General features: G+C 38.3%; 1 protein-coding gene across 3 annotated transcripts in view; it reads right to left on the bottom strand.

Annotated features, from left to right (window-relative positions):
• Positions 1–10,404, bottom strand: part of LOC120523863 (gamma-aminobutyric acid receptor subunit rho-3) — an 86,774-nt gene extending 76,370 nt beyond the window's left edge. For 2 of the 3 annotated variants that reach the window (XM_039745525.1, XM_039745527.1), the window contains exons 1-2: positions 10,112–10,404; positions 5,773–6,344 (exon numbers count right to left, since the gene is read on the bottom strand). In XM_039745525.1, the coding sequence (XP_039601459.1) occupies positions 5,773–5,900 (128 nt within the window). In that variant the 5' untranslated portion in view covers positions 5,901–6,344; positions 10,112–10,404. The remainder of the gene's footprint in view (positions 1–5,772; positions 6,345–10,111) is intronic. The other variant, XM_039745526.1, reaches the window with a different exon arrangement.
• Between the last annotated feature and the right edge of the window lie 11,384 nt (positions 10,405–21,788).

The following is a 21,788-nucleotide window of genomic DNA, read 5'->3' as shown; positions in this document are numbered from 1 at the left end:
GTTGAACAAAGCACGAATAGCATTGCCACAGCAATACATATAGCGATAACAATATGCACAGTATATACAGTGCATCCGGAAAGTATTCACAGCGCATCACTTTTTCCACATTTTGTTATGTTACAGCCTTATTCCAAAATGGATTAAATTCATTTTTTTCCTCAGAATTCTACACACAACACCCCATAATGACAACATGAAAAAAGTTTACTTGAGGTTTTTGCAAATTTATTAAAAATAAAAACTGAGAAAGCACATGTACATAAGTATTCACAGCCTTTGCCATGAAGCTCAAAATTGAGCTCAAGTGCATCCTGTTTCCCCTGATGATCCTTGAGATGTTTCTGCAGCTTAATTGGAGTCCACCTGTGGTAAATTCAGTTGATTGGACCTGATTTGGAAAGGCACACACCTGTCTATATAAGGTCCCACAGTTGACAGTTCATGTCAGAGCACAAAGCAAGCATGAAGTCAAAGGAATTGTCTGTAGATCTCCGAGACAGGATTGTCTCGAGGCACAAATCTGGGGAAGGTTACTGAAAAATTTCTGCTGCTTTGAAGGTCCCAATCATATAAAGGCTGACATGATATGACAGAGGTTTGGGGTCCTAATGGGGTGTTCCATTTAATTCTAGGGGTGAAAGAAAAAGAAGCAGGTTGAACAAAGCACGAATAGCATTGCCACAGCAATACATATAGCGATAACAATATGCACAGTATATACAGTGCATCCGGAAAGTATTCACAGCGCATCACTTTTTCCACATTTTGTTATGTTACAGCCTTATTCCAAAATGGATTAAATTCATTTTTTTCCTCAGAATTCTACACACAACACCCCATAATGACAACATGAAAAATGTTTACTTGAGGTTTTTGCAAATTTATTAAAAATAAAAAAACTGAGAAAGCACATGTACATAAGTATTCACAGCCTTTGCCATGAAGCTCAAAATTGAGCTCAAGTGCATCCTGTTTCCCCTGATGATCCTTGAGATGTTTCTGCAGCTTAATTGGAGTCCACCTGTGGTAAATTCAGTTGATTGAACATGATTTGGAAAGACTCACACCTGTCTATATAAGGTCCCACAGTTGACAGTTCAGGTCAGAGCACAAACCAAGCTTGAAGTCAAAGGAATTGTCTGTAGACCTCCGAGACAGGATTGTCTCGAGGCACAAATCTGTGGAAGGTTACTGAAAAATTTCTGCTGCTTTGAAGGTCCCAATGAGTACAGTGGCCTCCATCATCCATAAGTGGAAGAAGTTCAAAACCACCAGGACTCTTCCTAGAGCTGGCCGGCCATCTAAACTGAGCGGTCAGGGGAGAAGAGCCTTAGTCAGGGAGGTGACCAAGAACCCGATGGTCACTCTGTTAGAGCTCCAGAGGTCCTCTGTGGAGAGAGGAGAAACTTCCAGAAGGACAACCATCTCTGCAGCAATCCACCAATCAGGCCTGTATGGTAGAGTGGCCAGACGGAAGCCACTCCTTAGTAAAAGGCATATGGCAGCCCGCCTGGAGTTTCCCAAAAGGCACCTGAAGGACTCTCAGACCACGAGAAAAAAAAATTCTCTGGTCTGATGAGACAAAGATTGAACTCTTTGGTGTGAATGCCAGGCGTCACGTTTGGAGGAATCCAGGCACCGCTCATCACCAGGCCAATACCATTCCTACAGTGAAGCATAGTGGTGGCAGCATCATGCTGTGGGGATGTTTTTAAGCGGCAGGAACTGGGAGACTAGTCAGGATAAAGGGAAAGATGACTGCAGCAATGTACAGAGACATCCTGGATGAAAACCTGCTCCAGAGCGCACTTGACCTCAGACTGGGTAGACGGTTCATCTTTCAGCAGGACAACGACCCTAAGCACACAGCCAAGATATCAAAGGAGTGGCTTCAGGACAACTCTGTGAATATCCTTGCGTGGCCCAGCCAGAGCCTAGACTTGAATCCGATTGAACATCTCTGGAGAGATCTTAAAATGGCTGTGCACCGACGCTTCCCATCCAACCTGATGGAGCTTGAGAGATGCTGCAAAGAGGAATGGGTGAAACTGGCCAAGGATAGGTGTGCCAAGCTTGTGGCATCATATTCAAAAAGACTTGAGGCTGTAATTGCTGCCAAAGGTGCATCGACAAAGTATTGAGCAAAGGCTGTGAATACTTATGTACATGTGATTTCTCAGTTTTTTTATTTTTAATAAATTTGCAAAAACCTCAAGTAAACTTTTTTCACATTGTCATTATGGGGTGTTGTGTGTAGAATTCTGAGGATAAAAATGAATTTAATCCATTTTGGAATAAGGCTGTAACATAACAAAATGTGGAAAAAGTGATGCGCTGTGAATACTTTCCGGATGCACTGTATTGGCTTTGTATGAGTGAATGTGTTGGGAAAGGGAGAGGTGTGTTAATTTATCTGGATAATGTAAGTCTATTATTCTATGGCTATAGTTTTTGAGTTACACATTGTCAGGCATGTAATTATTTGACCGAGATTGTGGTAACTAAATTAAAGAAAATACAGGAAGATGTGGTTATGGATGCTAAAAAGTGCAAGATACTTTAATGTTTCGTCCATAGTTAGGAAGTCAACAGCCTGGATGAACAACAGTGACCCAAAATGGACTCCAGCAATTAACTCATTTGATAATTGTTCATTTCTGCTTGCTAATCAACTGACGCCTCTGATAGTGAAACATGCCTTAAAATTCACCCGTCCCAGAAAATAAATAATATTTCACCATCTTGCACCCCAACTAATTTTATGATTCTCTGGTCTTGTTTTCACAATGTGTTTAAATGCTTCCTTCCATACAGCAAAAACATATTCAGGAATTGATGAACATTGTATGGGTAATAGTTTTAGAAAAGATTTGTATACAAATACATAATAATTTGTTAGAATTCATCATTATTTTATGTATTTTAAGTATTGAATCTCAGCTTCATTTTCATTTGATTGGTTTCTTTATTTAGTTTCTGTTATCTCCCCATACCTCTTGTGGGTTTCTACGAAGGCTCCAATTTTGTTACTCGTGTGTTAATTGGTGATTTAAAACTGTCTACTTGTGAGTGAGTGTTATATAAACAGTCATGACTGTGCCTCAATATGGACCAAAGTTCGATATTCAGTGGAGTCCAATGCTTTGTCAGGTGCTTCTGTGTTATACTCTGGCAGCCTTTAACTGGGCATTTGACTGGGCATTTAATCATGACATACTAGAGGGCTCTGCCCCCTGCTCGCTTTGTTTGCCAACCCCTGGTCGGGCTATACGTGCTAGCCACTTTGCGGATCTGCTGCTCGTGTATTGGGAAGCAGATGTACAATTTAAACAGATTGTTATTTTCATGGGAATTGTTACATATGTATAATAGCACTAACTATTTTACATGACAAGGAGTAATTCCCATATTAAAAAAATAGTAAAACATAATAAATTGAAAGAAAATTATGTTTCATGTTGCTTTAAGAGATATTCATTGCACTATACATTTTCGTTCTGCTTCGTTCTGGATATCGCATTGAATTTTGATTTCGTGTTTGGACTAACATTGTGAAATCACAACGTATAACTGCCCATGAGTGGATATCGTTTCTTTCTCTCTAATAAATAAACCAACTTTTTCAAATGTTTGTCCCTGTGATTTGTTGTCATAGCAAAAGCCATTTTAACAGGAAACTGTAAACGTTTTAATACGAATGGCATATCAAGATCTCCTTTGGTGTCTAATTTTATCCGCGGAAGATATACTGCATTAAGTTTCTTGTCGCCTGTTAAAATTTTACATGTCAGAATTGTTTGACCAATTTTGAAAACAACTAATCTTGTCTTATTGTATAGCCCATCACTCAGACATAAATTACGCAATAACATTACAATACATACTACTTTAAACCGTTATTTGGCCGGTGGAAGACAGGATGGTGTTAAGGGTTGTAGATATTCTACGGGATATTGCAAGTTGATGTTTTCATCTTCTGCATGATCTCCAGCAACTGTTTCAGCATAGTCTATTGATACACATTTAACCAATTTGCCGTGTGACCGATCAACAATTTTTGCGTTAATTGCGTTTGTGTTTAATTTGCGTTTGACTTCATCATTTCTTGGTGCTAGGATTGCCGTGCACTCATTTCTTCTGTTGTTATCCCTTCGGGATGAAATTCTTCAATAAGATTTGGACATAATAAGTCTACTTTTATTGGGAACTTAAAGTGAGGAAAACGTAAAAATTTATAAGAGCTGAGAGCACAGGAACTGTGCCTGACAAAAGCATTCACATGAATGAATGAGAGGACTATGTGTGTAGTTGAAAATAGTTCAGAGGAGGGCGGGACTTGAAGAAATCTCTTGGCAATAGTCTTGTCTCAAGATGTTCTTTTAATATAGAGAGAAACTAGTGAATTTGTCTCTATTTTAAATTATTTATGTGTATGCATCTGAACTTTTTTGATATTGTACACAATGTCAAAAAGATACATTTGTAATGCCACCAAATAGGTTGAAGTTGTGCCTCAGCCTAACAAATTCTCTTTATCCAGTACCCTGATCAATGGCCATGCTCATAACCGGTCTCCTGGCAGTTCCTTGATTTCCATCTCTCATATTTAAACTTTAGGACTAAAATTAGAACTAAATTTAGGACTCCCACAGTCACCACGGTCAGGTCAGTTACAAAGGGCTACTGTACACTGGCTGTTGTAACAAGACAGGCAGGCAGCAATCACTAGGCACTAATGATTTAAAACAATTTTAGCTTAATCATTGAAGTATTTAACCTTGAGGGCTCCTGATCTTTACCACTGTTCAGTTATTTAGTCTTTCAAATCTTATTTTTGCTCTTTTTTTGTGTTTTCAATGTAATGTTTTCCAATTTTCCCAGGAGTTATTGCCATGAAGCCTATAGTTGTGTTGGCACTTATAATTATAAGAATTAAAAGGATAGATTTGACCACACTTCACAAAGTCCCAGTCCTCTGACATACCTAGAGACACAACATGTCCAAAACAAAACTAGTCCCCGAGCAGCGGCGTATAAGGATTAAAATAGAGATATCTATCAATGTAATGTTTTGATTGCGATCTTGCCTACTCTATACTTGCTTATTTTAACCTTTATGGTTACAAATGTTTTCAGCGCATTTAAATATATCTTCATCTCACCATGAGATTCATTTGTTGCTCCTAATTTCATATCTACAAAATTCCAAATGTAGTATGCATCACACAGAGTAACATCAACAATTTTAACTGTACCCTGTTCCCATATATGCACTTCAACTTAACACTGATTACCATGCACCTAGTGGTCAAACTTCTCCAAACCATCTAAATAATCTTAAATGATGCTCTCAGATAGGGAGGTAGAATTCAACAGCTGAATTTAGTGTCTGTGATGGTGGCCTTAGATAAACTGCCATAAGAGAGAACCCCCCTCTTGGTGACCCTATGGATGGTAACAGTAGATGCTTCAGTGTTTGTTTATAATTTTCCGAATCAAGATTTCTGCTCTATTTTGCTTACCAGTGTCCTTTGAAAGTAGTGACTTGCTGTCTTAATTCATGTCATCTTATAGCCTAAAACACCAAAACAAGGTTTGTTTTTTACATTTTTTGATGAGTATGACTGTTAAACTAAAGTTCTCATCATGCCTAATGGTACTGCACAGAAAATAATTAACCTCCATATAATTCCTCCTACCCTTCGTTTCATCAGTTTCAGCTCATTATCGGTCCCCAGATAGGTTGCAATGTCACTAAACGTAACATACCTGCCTTGCTGCTTATGGTCATGTATAGGCACCTCTGGGTGTTTCTTTTTGTTGTGGAAGATATTTCCATGTAGCAGAGCTTGTGGCCACAGCCAGCACAAGAACAGCAGTTTAAATGCCAGCAGCATGATCTTCACAACTAGAGAGATAAGGATGAGGTATTCTCATATATTCCATTTGCAGGTACGGTCATCTCAGCCACAATTCCAGGAGCATATCGACCAACCTTTATATTGCTGGCTAGGAAATGTCCGGCCATCTCACATTTATTATTTGTTATTTCTTGTTGTCTTGTTGACTTTTCTATCCACAGCCTTTAGAAAGTTGTCCTGTGCTCTACATGCTGTGATTGTTCAGAATGATCGCCATTGTATTCCTCTTGTAATTTTCCACACTTTTTAAGTTGTCTTCTGTTTTGACTCTGCATTTCTTCTTCTGACTAAACCAATACACCTGCCAAAGAGTTCTGATTAAAATGGATGTCAATTTATTCCATGAAGAAAAAACAGAATGACGTTAATTCCTATTTAATCTTCTTATCCATTGCTGTGCCATATAAATCATTCAATAGCCTGCAAAGTCAGGAGAAAAGGATCACTGTTTTAATCATAGACTGGGGAAAAAATAGAAATAAAATTTATAACCTACTTTTATGATCACAACAACAGCTAGGTCATACTGTGTGATGCAAATAACCATAATAGCATTTTGTTTCACTCATATTAATAATGTGGTTGCTTTTGGACATGTAGTTATTAGATGAGATCTTATTGGATTAATGTTAAGACCTTTTTTGGTGTCACACAGATCCTTAAATGCCTTGAAATATGTGTCATGATTAGGTTGTGAGAAAAAATACATGATTAAATGCAAATGTGTAACCTGTTCACTACAGGCATCACAAATAAACAGGCTAATCCTGCATTTTCTGTGTTCTATGATGTGTAGCCTGGTGGGCAAGAGAACTGCAGGCACAAGACAGAATAAGGGTTCAGGACAGCGCTCAAGAAATAAGAAAAGCAGGTACTGCCAATGATGCACATTGGCACTGCCAGTCTGGACACTGGGCACTAGTGAAAAACAGTACACTGTGCCTTTGAAGGACATTGAATGGGGTGAGATCCACAGAAGAAAGAAGACTGTTTTTTTTTTTACTTTATTTTGCTTTATTCAATTTCTTGCATTAGGTTTTTGTTACTTTTCGCATACCCCTTGGGATCAGAGTGCAGGCTCAGCCATTGTACAGCTCCCTTGGAGCAATTGTAGGTTACAGGCCTTGCTCAAGGGCCCAGCTGAGTAGGAAGTCTTTTGGCAGTAACAGGGATTCAAACCGACAACCTTCTGGATACCAGTGCAGATCCTGTTCCCAAAGAACAATATCAGAAAACAATTTCTTTTAAGAGTTTTTTTTTATATAAAATTGGGAGTAGACCATTTATTTAATAGACTTTCACTGCTTCTGCCATCAGCCATCACTGTCTTGCAATGACAAGCCACACCATCCCTACTATATCAACAACTCCCACTGCTTCAACTGGCATGGCCAATGATGAGTCTACCTCTAACCATCAGGATGGGCTGTCCGTAATTGTTAACCAAGTAAGGAGACAACTAAGTAGGCTAAATAAAATTAAAGACGTGGAGTTGAGTGGAGTCAATATTTATAATTTTATTGCTTGTGCTGTGCTCCATCACCTGTTTAGTCTGTCACTAAGGCTCCAGAAAATGCCACTGCTGTTTCTGCTCCAAAGAAGGCAGGTGCCTCCTCACCTAATGTCTACAGACCAGAGGCACATCATGAAGACCTTTGAGAGCCTTGTTCTGGACTATATGAGACTATATGAGTCCTATTGTGAAAGACCACTTAGACAAAGATTGAAGAAGAATCTTTATGCTCCTTTAATGTGGGCAGTAAAATCGTTCACATATTCTATAACTTTATGATGGTCAATGCAGTTTTCTATGCTGTAAGAGAGATCCAGAGAATTAACAAGCTAATTGAAAGGGCAAGCTCAGTTATAGGACACCCTCTGGACCCCCTGGAGGTACCAGCAGAGGTGCCATTATGAACAATGCTACCATCCCCTCTCTGTCACACTAACACTGGGCACATTCTGCCAGCGAATTATTCAAAAGTGTGAATAAGTGTGTCAAGAAACACCTATTGTTATTCCTCGCTTTGTAAGTATTGCTCACTATGAACATTGAAATATTAACATACTTTGTTAAATTGCTTCTTTTTAAAAAATAAATCAGCTTTTGTTTTATTAATTTTCACTAAACGAATACATTTCATTTACCTAAATTTAATTAACAACAATCAATGAAACTTTCCAACAGATGTGACAATTCAGTTTAGAGGTCTCCATACTGTATATGCAGGACTCAAGTCGGCTTTGCAGCAAAGTACTAAATGTAAAGGTTGTGAGAAACCACAGATAATTAGACTTTGGTCATGTGATCGGTAGCAGCTGATCAGATCAGGTGAAAAGAAAATTAGCAAACTATGTAGTTATTTTACTGTTATAATTTATCATCAATACTCTGATAAACACTGTTTCGCTTGAAAAGTATGTGCAGTTGGAAAAGAAGAACAAGACAGTGTGCCCATGCCTGAGGTGGTGTTTCCATTATTTATATGTGAGTTTTGAAATAAATCATTACAGGCAATGTGGTGCATCTGCATAGCAGCTTATAAAGGCTGATATATTTTTTTTACACCTTTAGATTCTGCTGTTTGAAGAATCCACTATATGGACCAATAGTTTTGTCTTTAAGAACTGGGAATTGGGAATTTGGGAAGAGTGGGATGGAATTTTGGTAGAATTTGGAAGAATGAGATGAGAGTGAGCAGGTGGAAATGAGTGAGCAGACAGAGCTGGGCAGAACTTTGTTGAGAGCCATTAGGAGCGGGACAGAAACACTGGCTCTGTACAGCTACTCTTAATTTGGTGCTGGCTCTGTTCTGATATTTTTCATGTTTGATTTTCTACATTTGCTAGAATAACAGACACTTCAGTGTTGGTTCCTATGACCATTTGCTGTCTTCCTGTAACCCTGACTTGCTTAAGCAGATTCACAGTTGTAGATAGTTTGATGTTCATGATGTTCTAAATGGTTCAGCAGTTCTCAGGTTCTGTTCTGTGGACCCACTTTGGCCATCTGTTGCTCATCTCAGACCCTTCAATTGGATTCCTATTTGTTCCTAGGTGTTATTTCCCAGTTTCTGTACTTTGATGTCAATGCAGAATTTTAAATTTATCAAGCTAATTGATATATTTGTCAGAAGCTTTTAATTACATATGTACATATTTGGATAATTTTGTGTGGTTTTCATCTTGATTTTTATCATCATCATGATTTGTATTCCACTTTTCCAATAAGTTGTTATTTACTAATGAGCCTGCTAATAAGTGTAACACTGAGGTAGCTTCTGCCTTTCAGCATGCAGCGTCGTCTGCTCTGTTTGTCTACTCCACTTGTTATTATTTTTAATTTTTAAGATACATTAAAGCGGAAATGCAAAAAAAAAAAATAGAAAAAAAAAACATTTATGCATTTAAGCAATTATAAAATCTCACATGATCCTAACATTTCTTAAAAATGATAATCTCACACTAGCAATGACAGAAACAGCACATTAAACAAGGACATCACTCAGAGGGAAAAAAATAACACACTGATTGTGAAACTGAAAAACCTGCAGCTACATTGGGCCTCAGGACTGAACTTAATCTTAACCAAACTAAAAGATAAGTAGCACTCAGGCAGTCACTATGCTGAACAGAAATTAGAAAATAAAATAATGGCAAAGACTGCAGAGTAATCAAAACATCCCACTCCAACATTGCCATTTAGAAATGTGTTTCTACCAAAAGGAAAGCGTCACACACACCTATGCACAAACCATCAGACACACATACAATACAAACAAATATGCCATGAGAAATTGACCTGACCAAGGCAGCAGAGCACAATTTATAGTGAGTACAATGCATCTTCAAATGTAGACCATTTTAAAATGAAAGTTTTTCCAGATTAAGTGTAAATCCTGCATTAAAAATACATTCAGAATATTTTTTCTATAAATTACCTGGTATTATTTGTCAAAAAAAAAAAAACTAATAAACAGTCCATCTGTTACTTTATGCTATACAGCCTTTCTACTTTATCATATTCATGCTTTTCCTGTGATATGATGATTTATATGATTTGATTTTTGCTTGTGATGCAATGCCTTGTATTAACTAGGAATGAAGTGAAATGTGCAGTAAGTCGCTCAGATATACTGTAGAAGGCAACTTTAGCTTGGCAAATAAAAGAAGAACTTTATACTCACCTCTGTGCCGAACTTGCCAATGCATACAAATGTTGTTGTTTTCTGACAGCCATTAACTGTTCACATTCCAGGACCTTCTCTGAAATGGCTGGCAATGGATTATCTGAAAATCACGGGGTCTGAAATGCTGTGGCTAAGCATGTTATAATCGAGACAATGTTATAATCCTAATCCAGATAGAGTTAAGCTTGTGCAACAATTCAGCAGCCATTAAACTGCAAGAAGAGGAAAATGATGAAAGCATCAGGTGATGGAGGGAAATGCCTCCCCAAAGCTGGCCACATCGGTGGAGAGCTCTGTGTTGATTTTATTGAATTTAATGCAACCATCTGATGTCAAACAAGGTTGCCATAGCAATGCATCTGAGTCAGCAAGAGGATTTTATGCAGCATTTGTGAATAAAAAATTGAGTTTGGTGTCAGAATAGTTTTGTGTATGTTTTAGAATTGTGTTTGCTCCTTCTAATTAAAACAACCAATCTTAGTATCACTTATTTATTTTTACTTTTGTGTGCTTATGGTCTAAAAAGTTTACTGCATTGTTCAATTTGTATAATGTGTATTCATTTTGTAGATAAAACTGCATCAAGATGAAAATCAATAAAACAACTAAACAGAAGCAGCCCCACTTGTCGGATTTAATGTGCTTACCGCTGCTCTCAATTTTTCCTCCAGTTTTTTTGTGAAGGATGTAATTGGATTTGCAAGCTGGGGAGGCTGAGTGCTGCTGCCCTGAAATTTTCAATTTAGTCCATTGAGTTTCGGAAACATTTCACTGAGGTATCAACTTCCATGTGGAAAGTGTCATAATTAAACCTATGGGCAAGTTTATTCCTTTCACTGGCAAAAAGATTCTAATCTCCTTCTGCAGGCAAATACCATGGAGTCACCTTTCCACATGACCGTATTCAGGAATGTCAAATAAAATAGCAGTATGTTTGGATTCCACCTTCTTACCAAGTGCAGGAGAAAAACTCAGTCTTAATAATTTGCTGTGGCAATAACATCAGTGATATCATCACTCAGCTTGGGAGAAACACGCTTGATGAGCATTTGCTTTCTCCCTTGTTTCCCAGCCATTGCCTGATCTCCATTTGTGCACATCTAAACAGTCGTCCAATTTCAGATCGGCCTCTTTCATGTTTTATCCACAATATCTTAAAATTTGTCGGCAGTGACTGTTCATTACATGTTTGTAGAAAAGCAAATCCTTTAAATCATCGTCATTTGCACATTTGCTGTATGTTATCATTAAGCAGACTTTGCTGCTGTTAGTTGATTCATCAGCAGAACAAAACTTCTGTCTCGAACATTGTCAATAAGCTACTTCTTCGTATCTTTTGGAATGTCAGAAATGTGTTTCTTGAGTTAAATGTTTTTCTGTATAAAAATTTTGTTTACTAGCTCTTGTTTCATCAGTCATGGTTGAAACCATACCACTAGTGGCAGGGACAATTAATTCTGTGGCTGTAATGTTGGGCTTTTAGATAGATAGATAGATAGATAGATAGATAGATAGATAGATAGATAGATAGATAGATAGATAGATAGATAGATAGATAGATAGATAGATAGATAGATAGATAGATAGATAGATAGATAGATAAAGAAAGGCACTATATCATAAATAGATAGATAGATAGATAGATAGATAGATAGATAGATAGATAGATAGATAGATAGATAGATAGATAAGAAAGGCACTATATCATAGATAGATAGATAGATAGATAGATAGATAGATAGATAGATAGATAGATAGATAGATAGATAGATAGATAGATAGATAGATACTTTATTAATCCCCAAGGGGAAATTCACATACTCCAGCAGCAGCATACTGATAAAAACATCCATCCATCCATCCATTTTCCAACCCACTGAATCCGAACACAGGGTCACGGGGGTCTGCTGGAGCCAATCCCAGCCAACACAGGGCACAAGGCAGGAAACAATCCCAGGCAGGGTGCCAACCCACCGCAGGACACACACAAACACACCCACACACCAAGCACACACTTGGGCCAATGTAGATTCGTCAATCCACCTAACCTGCATGTCTTTGGGCTGTGGGAGGAAACCGGAGCGCCCAGAGGAAACCCACGCAGACACGTGGAGAACATGCAAACTCCACGCAGGGAGGACCCGGAACTGATAAAAACAATATTAATTAAATAAAAATGCAGTACAAGTTAAAAAATGTAAGGTGGAGAGTGCGAGGCAGGTATAACAGACAGACAATAACTTTGTATAATATTAACGTTTACCCCCCCGGGTGGAATTGAAGAGTTGCATAGTGTGGGGGAGGAACGATCTCCTCAGTTTGTCAGTGGAGCAGGACTGTGACAGCAGTCTGTTGCTGAAGCTGCTCCTCTGTCTGGAGATGATCCTGTTCAGTGGATGCAGTGGATTCTCCATGATTAACAGGAGCCTGCTCGGCGCCCATTGCTCCGCTATAGATGTCTTTCTCTACACTGGACGATTCAGTTGGAAGCGAGTTGGACATTTGAAGGTAAGCATGAGGTTTTAGTAAAGTGGCATTGTTAATGCTTGATAGTCTTGTAATTTGTTTTTGAAGAGATCAAGGGGGATTGCCACTGTGCTTGGGATGTGGTCTCCAGGTGGCATCTCAACTTTGGCTCTAAAATGCTGCCAGCTGTTATTTTAAGATACACAACACACTGTGCTCTCACTTCTGTATCAACCGTAGCACAGGTAAAGCTGGGATGTGGTGAAGGAAGGACTGTCACAGATCCCAGCAGCCGTTAGTGGTCCTTGCAAAGACCATTTGTTTAGCTCTTTGTGACAGATCCTGACTGACTTCTGCTGTAGGTCTCAGGAGTTGTTGATTTTTTCTTAAGATTACTCCACTGTCGACGTTTAGGATAAATACAGGAGCTTCCACACCACACTTCATGTCTGTTTTTGGCTTTCAGTCCAACCTCCCTGTCATTACTGGAATTTGTGTTATTATATTTCATCCTAAGGATATACAATTTTGGTGGTTTTAGAGGTCAAAGAATGTAACGGTCAGGTTACTTTTTTTGTTGTTTTAGAATGTTTTTGAAGATATTATTTTTGAAATTCTTCTGGTGGCTTAATCTTTAAAAATTTTGGGTGCCGCCATTGTTTGTGGTTTGTGATGCAGGGTTGCCAAGCTGTTGCTAGGCAGGCTAACCAGGAAAGTGCAAAATGTGACGTCTTTACTGCAAAAAATAAATAAAGGTCACCATCATATACTTCCTAACCATCAAACAAAAAAACATTATTGCATTGTTGTTGTTAAAGATACTTCTGGTTAGAAAATCTTTTCAGTGTTTCGATTTTGACTTAGGGTGTGTGATATATTCTGGTTATTGACCATTATTCACACTATGTTTCTCAATTTATGATTTTGTCTCTTGTTCTGGCCTTAACTTAATTCTTGCCCTCATGGTTAAGATCTTGGCTTGTAAATATGATTTTGATGAATATTCCAATTCCATCTTACTTTAAACTGCTGCTGCCCTGTGCATTATGTGCATTGCTGTCCTGGCACAACTGACAAAACAAGCATATATTTTTTTTAATAATAAAGGATCAAGTGATGGGAGAAACAAAATTCTTAGTGGTGTCATGCATATGCGTCTGGGGTGCACTTTCCTGGCTCTGATAAGGTAAGCAATACCACCCTGGGATGTGAGCGGGTGCTGAGGCTAACATTATCTTCTCCTTTCTTCCCCACAGCCAAGAAAGAACCCTGAAAATGGTTGACTGATCCTGCCACCCACCCAAGAAGCTCCAGCCCTTCTGGTCCTCACAATATGTTCCCAGAAAGTGGTGCCAGCTGCTAACCAGACAAACATGGATAGGGCTGCCAACCTTCCTCATTTTCCTAGACATGTCCACATTTTAATGCACCATGTCTAGGAGGAATTTATAGATTTTTTAAAATGTCCAAAATTTTGTCACCTAAAATTTGAAAATCTCCATATCCTTATAATTAGTAAAAATTGAAAGCCAATCAGCATTTGCGGAAGTACTGTGTACACTTTTTTTCCCAGAAACCTTACTTCTATTCTGGTAGTAATTAATGCAGATATTGATGAGAATGGTCAATGTCTGTCCAACTTGGCTTTTTCACATCATATTTTGAATTCAACTTTATCTTCTTGGCGAGTAGACAGTTCATTATAAATGTTGTTCCTTTCTTTAATTATCTGTAATCCTAATTCACTGTAACTAAGTGAATTTATTCGAAATCGAAATTACAATTTCACGTTTTCTGTGTGAATCTTATTTTTGATTCTTCTTTAAGCAGTTTGGTGAAACAAGAAATTTCAAACATCCAAGTACATATTTAAGTGCGAGTAAGTACTACTTTGTAAAATTTTAAGGGAAAATATGGTTATTACCACCTGTTGTTGCATAATGGATTTATAATTGTAAATTAATGCGTCAACTATTAAACTTTCAGTTAATTAAAAGAAAATCACGTTTATTCTGTCATATAAATGTAATATATTTTTAGTTATCAATTGATCAAGTAATAAGTCACTTCTTCATGCAATTAAATAATATTTTCATATTACAATTTCATTTACATAAGTTCAGGAATACCCATTATGCCAAAAAGAAAGTGTAAATTCACAGACTACATGAACAGCAAATATCCTTTTTTTCGATTAAATTCAGGGGCTAATGCTCACAAGATTCAATTTCAGTAGCATGCTATGTAAAGATTTCTATTCATATTTATCCAACAACCCACATTTGTCTGTTCTGCATATATATTGCCAATATCTCAGAAGTCAGTGTTCATTTTGGCACCAGTTTCTGAAGAGGATGCTAGAAAGCATACAGTAGCTCCCCCACCCCTTTATCTGTTAGCTTTGCTTCATTTATCTATACATAAAGGACCCATTTATTGGGAAAACAAAATTCATAATGAAGGTAATGAAAGAACAAAGAATTCAATGTAAAATGATCTAAGCAAGTTAGACTGTAGGCCAACCATATAGAGTAAGGTAAAGAAGCTACTCATTAAGCACAAATATAAGTATCTTATATACATATATGATGCATACACATAGCACAGACTCACAAAACATGGCAGTAACATAAAACTGAACAGGAACAAAAAGTGTTTACTCTGTGCTTTTTTGATAATGGCAGCTACATTCCAATCTTTTGATCTTTGGATTTATTGTTTAGTAGCTTCCTGGTAAATTCCGCTTGAACTTTCTGAGACTTAGCTCATTGAAATGAATTACAGGAGATTACTCTGTCATTTTTAACTTGGGTGCAGCAAATATTTGGAAGGTCACATTTGCTCTAATCTAGGTGTGAAGTTAAATGTAGTAAACAATTTCACACTTAACATACATTTTTCAAAGATGCCTTTATGTATCTGTGTTGTTAGATAACTACATTTCAAAACAATTCTGATAGATGCCTACTATGTGTGTGTGCTACAAATGAATGAATTATTAATATTAATAATTAATTAATTTTAATATTAAGTCATAACATTAGCATATTTGTCTGTCTTAGACCTGTCCACCTGTAATTAAAGAGATTCTCAAAAGCAACTTACCCAGACCTGGATTCAGACATTTTGAGGTTGTAAGTTATGAAAAAACCGTAGTGGCCCAATCTGGAAAGTGTTAATAGGGAATACAGCTACGTAACAAATTAATTTGGTAAGAAAGGTACCAAGATGCATGAAAAATAAAAAGTGAAGGGATAGGAGAAGGATTACATATTAGATCTTTAAAATATGCAAGTAAAACTGTAAAACATGCTGTACTTGTTTACCTCCTACCAAAATGTTCTTAAGGTTGAGAAGACGTGGCAATGTCAGCTTTGTGGAGAGTCTGTTTCTAAGCTTGATTTAGATTTTCCCTTGACCTCAGCATTCAGATCCTAAATTCAGGACTCAAGGTCTACCTTTTATCAAACAATATTCAAAAACACTCCTATTATTAGTTTTTTTCATTGCATTAAATTTTTTTGTCATATTGAGCAATCTCAAAGTTCCTTATCACTCAGTTAACTGATAAAGCACTCCAAGGAATTTGTGCTTGGCAGTAATTATTTATTTGATAATGAAACAATATCGACAGTATGCCTGGGAGTCCTAGAATATGAAAAAAGAATGAAAATGTAACTGTTTATATTCTTTTTTTTTAATTTTATTGATTTCATTAATGTAGAGAAAAGCCAAGCAAAATGACACCTTTTATTGGCTAACTAAAAAGATTACAATATGCAAGCTTTCGAGGCACCTCAGGCCTCTTCTTCAGGCTAGTGTATGAAAGGAAAGACAGGACAGGAAAAGGATGACGCACAGAAACTGCTGAGGACAGAATAAGGAGTGTCATGTACACCTGTTTTTCTTTTAAGTTAGAAAGCTGAGAAACGATATCAGAGAAAAATGGCCCTAGTAGGCACGCAAGAAGCCAGCTGGAATAGTGAAATCAGCAGAGACAGCAAAAGGCATTGCTACCAGCAGGGTCAAAGATGATGTAATGGATGGAAAATAACAAAATATATTCTAGCATAAATAAGTTTAGAAAATTATACTAGCATTTAATCTTACTGCAGAAATTAAATATAAATCAAGTGTGCCGAGCAAATGATTAAATAAAGGCATTTACCATATTTCCTTTTAATTAAAGCTTAGCTTTGAGAGTCAGACAAAGCGGCTTAAAAGTCCAAGAAAAAGGAAGTGACGAGAGGAAGTCCATAAATGGAAGAGAGAGAACGTCTGTATTGGCCTTGGCCAGTGAAAATAATAAGCAAAAACAGAAACTAAAAATGGACAATAGACAGTGAAATAACAGAGGCCAGCTGCAGGGAAAATCAGGAGATAATGATGGTTCCCATAAAAACCTGAGGTATTGGCCGGACAGGTGCAGAGGGGAGTCAGAGAAAAACAGCAAATGAGCTAATTGAGCGAGGTCAGAGTGATAAGAAATTACTATATAAGTTTTGAATTCTGAACTGTTTGGGGCTCAATCTGATTTGGCCAAATTGGGTTGAGTCCGTGTTGTTGTTTTATTGCAATAAAGCTTTAAAACTCTCTTTGCCTATCCTGAGTCCTAATAGCCTTCATTTTCAGGTAAAAAGCCTTCTGGTGACAATTTTTCGCCACGACAGTCTCAGCAGAGAATTACAATTACTCAATCCCTTAAGCTGTTCCCCATGTGCACGTGTGTGACACTATATATGCAAGCTTCACTATAATTACAGTCTTTCTCAGTTGCTTTGGTGCATTTCTCACAACAGAATTCCAGTTTTTTAAAACTGCTCGTTCAATGCCCACAACCTTTAGTCAGTTGTGCACATCATAACAGCAATTTCTGGGTGTTTTCGTCATTTTGCAATTGTTTTAGTTCACTCAGGCAGATGCTTATGTGCAATTCTCAGCTATATCAGCAGTTGCTTATGTCATGATGATCAAAATGCATTGTGTAGCCGTCTTTTGCATAGTCTTACACTCCAGTCAAACTTATCATTTTTTCATTGTGTAAGTCCATCCATTTGCTAACCCGCTGAACCCGAATAGGGTCACGGGGGTCTGCCAGAGCCAATCCCAGCCAACGAACCAATCGTGGGCAGGGTGCCAACCCACCGCAGGACACACACAAACACCAATCACACACTAGGGCCAATTCAGAATCGCCAATCCACCTAACCTGCATGTCTTTGGATTGTGGGAGGAAACAGGAGTGCCCAGAGGAAACCCACACAGACACAGGGTGAACATGCAAACTCCATGCAGGGAGGAACCGGGAAGCGAACCCGGGTCCCCTAACTGCGAGGCAGCAGCGCTACCACTGCGCCACCGTGCCGCCCATTGTGTAAGTCATTGCAGTCAAAAGTGTTCAACAAGATATCATTGGCTGTCAAGTGTATTTTATAGGTTTCTACAAAACTTTTTTTGGTTTGTATTCACAATACTAATGATTCCTGCACCACCTTAAATTGCTTTCAGGCAGTAGCGTAGCTTGAGTTCGTGCCACTAGGGGCGGGGCGGGCTTCAATTTGCCGCCCTCCAACATATCTGAATATGTTAAACTATTTAAATAGAAAATTAAAATGACATATAGAGAAAAATTAAGATACATTTTGCATAGATTTATTCATATATAAAGAAACAGCAATAATTTTTTATATACATTTATAAGCATCAACTAGACAAGAATATAGTATAGACGCACTGATAAGCCGTGTTCTAATTATTAGTTTAATATAATTACGCTACGAAAACCAGAACCAAAGTAATAGGTGGGGATGTTTTCTGCACAGAGCAAGAACGCATTCGGATTAATAACGAAACAAAATTATAAATTGTAAATTAGTTGGTTATCTTCCTAGAAATTATTATCGGTATAACGTTTATGTTTATTTTTGTCATTGCCTCATATATTTCAACTGCTGTGTCTGATGCAGAAGGACAGTCTGAACATTATTTTTCAAGCATTTGTGGTTAAAAATCAGAGAATTTGACTTTTTTATACATGAGTGATATTTTTCCGAACCCTGCTGCTTACACACGAATTGTACTGAGCCTTGTGGCCAATAATGCCTCCCCTAAAAATGTGCCGCTAAGGGCAGACCACCCCCTCCGCCCCCCCCCCAGGTACGCCACTGCTCTCAGGTGACACATTATTCGGGGCAGGTGTGAGATCTTAGATCAATCAAGCAACTACTGTAATCACTGAGCAGTCCCCTAAAATTGCTCCTGAACCTGCAGCTGGCACGCATATAAAGACAAGGCACAATGCAGCGTGGAAGCACATCAAGGAAGAACAACCTGAAAATAGAAGAACAGCAAGAAAATGAACAGGACCAACAGCCCAGACCAAGAAGAGTAGGGGTGTGTGGTGTAAGGAGACAAAACAGAAGAGGTAGAAGTGGTTCAACACATAGGTCAGTTTCTGATGAAATAAGGGCAACAATTGTGGACCATGTTATAAATCATGGCCTTTCAATGGCTGAAGCAGGTCAAAGGGTGCAGCCAAATTTGGGGAGAACAACCGTATCCTCGATTGTTCAGACATTTTGCAGAGAGAACAGGTGTGTAAATCAATGATTTTACTCTGCATTTGTGTGTATTACTTTATAATGTTACAGTATGTCATATATTTACAATAGTCGACACTAGACAATATGTACGCTACTGTTGTCCATTCAGTGTTGTATTTTTACTGTGACACATAGGACTTCAAGACTTCCTAGAAGAGGTGGCAGGGGGCCTATTTGCACTCCTCGACAGGAAGAGGCTATTTGTGCTATGGTCATAGCAAATAATGCCATAAGACTCAAAGAAATACAAACTGCCATTAATGCTGACAACAATGTGTTTGAGAATGTCCAGTCTGTCAGCATCTCAACTATTGACAGAGTGCTGAGGAGAAACCAAATGAGTATGAAGCAGTTATACTATGTACCATTTGAAAGGAATAGTGAAGAAGTGAAGGAACGTCGATACCAGTATGTGCAGGTAAGACTGAACATGTGCAGTGATACTGTAACTGTAATCTACTGTACAGCAAATAGTCCAACATTGTATATCGACATGCAGTACAGTTGATTTCACCTTGACACATTTGCTACTGCTGTGAAAGCAACATGAATATGTTAGATTTGACTCTATTGTCTCCAAAATGAAAATGCATTTTACATCAAACTTACTGTAGTATCTTGTTTGATACAGCGTATAATGGACCTGGAATCAAGTGAACCACCACATATTTTCATATACATGGATGAGGTTGGCTTCAACTTGGCCAAAGGAAGAAGACGTGGGCGTAATCTGATTGGACAGAGAGCTACTGTTGACGCGCCAGGCCAGCGGGGTGGGAACATCACTATGTGTGCGGCTATTTCAGACAATGGGGTCCACACACATATTCCTCTTGTGGGGCCATACAACACCCAACATCTGCTGACCTTCTTGAACACCCTCTACAGGGATCTCATTCCTGAAGAGGAGATTGGTCAAGAAAATGTACCACAGTATGTGATTATTTGTGATAATGTGAGTTTCCATCACTCCAACCTAATCAGACAATGGTTTGCCAACCACCCCAGGATGCTGATGGAATTCCTACCTCCATATTCCCCATTCCTCGACCCAATTGAGGAGTTCTTCTCAGCTTGGAGGTGGAAGGTATATGAGCGTAACACACATACACAAATGACACTGCTTGCTGCCATGGAAGCTGCGTGTGGGGATATAAAAGCAGACGCCTGCAGAGGCTGGATAAGACATTCTAGGAGGTTCTTTCCACGCTGCATTGCAAAGGAAGATATCCGTTGTGATATGGATGAGAACATGTGGCCCAATATACAGAATCAGCAGCAATTGTAGAAAGCATTGAGAGTTTTAGTATGTATATATTGTTTTCGATGTTGTAATTTTTTTTCCTTCATATGTTCTGCATAAAGTATTAAAATGCATTTTTTTGCTAGACTCCAAGTGCAGTGCATGGTATGTCACCATATACCTGTGCAATCAATAAAATATTCTTCTTGAATCAATCTCCCACAATTGGTGTTTTGTATTTTTATGTTTCCTGCCCTTGTAATTCAGATGTTTTGTGCATCAGAAAATGTTTAGATTGTGCCAATTTTATATTGATAACATGACTTTACATTTTGGCTGTCATGTCAGTGGACGATGATTCATGGACTTGGCATTTTGATGGCACTGACATATTCATCAATGTAAATACTTGCTTTTGAGGCATGGATTGAGGATTTTGAAGAGGTTACCTGCTTTTGCTGGTCATCCATGATGTTTTGCCATTTGCAAGTGTTTTGAGAAATGCACTCGCTGTTATGCAAATGTTAAGTCTGTTGTGAGAAATGCACCAAAGCAACTGAGAAAAAGAGTAACAATAACTTTCCTAACTAATACTACTGATTGCTCATTTGCCAATGAATATTGAAATACAGTGGCTTGCAAAAGTATTCGGCCCCCTTGAACTTTCCCATATTTTGTCACATTACAGCCACAAACATGAATCAATTTCATTGGAATTCCACGTGAAAGACAATACAAAGTGGTGTACACGTGAGAAGTGGAACGAAAATCATACATGATTCCAAACATTTTTTACAAATAAATAACTGCAAAGTGGGGTGTGCGTAATTATTCAGCCCCCTTTGGTCTGAGTGCAGTCAGTTGCACATAGACATTGCCCACTGAGTGCTAATGACTAAATAGAGTGCACCTGTGTGTAATCTAATGTCAGTACAAATACAGCTGCTCTGTGACGGCCTCAGAGGTTGTCTAAGAGAATATTAGGAGCAACAACACCATGAAGTCCAAAGAACACACCAGACAGGTCAGGGATAAAGTTATTGAGAAATTTAAAGCAGGCTTAGGCTACAAAAAGATTTCCAAAGCCTTGAACATCCCACGGAGCACTGTTCAAGCGATCATTCAGAAATGGAAGGAGTATGGCACAACTGTAAACCTACCAAGACAAGGCCGTCCACCTAAACTCACAGGCCGAAAAAGGAGAGTGCTGATCAGAAATGCAGCCAAGAGGCCCATGGCGACTCTGGACGAGCTGCAGAGATCTACAGCTCAGGTTGGGGAATCTGTCCATAGGACAACTATTAGTCGTGCACTGCACAAAGTTGGCCTTTATGGAAGAGTGGCAAGAAGAAAGCCATTGCTA

The sequence above is a fragment of the Polypterus senegalus genome, chromosome 2 (assembly GCF_016835505.1).
Source record: "Polypterus senegalus isolate Bchr_013 chromosome 2, ASM1683550v1, whole genome shotgun sequence".
Classification (NCBI taxonomy): Eukaryota; Metazoa; Chordata; class Cladistia; order Polypteriformes; family Polypteridae; genus Polypterus; species Polypterus senegalus.
The sequence above is the reverse complement of the archived record's forward strand: the minus strand, read 5'-3'. Positions and strand labels throughout refer to the sequence as shown.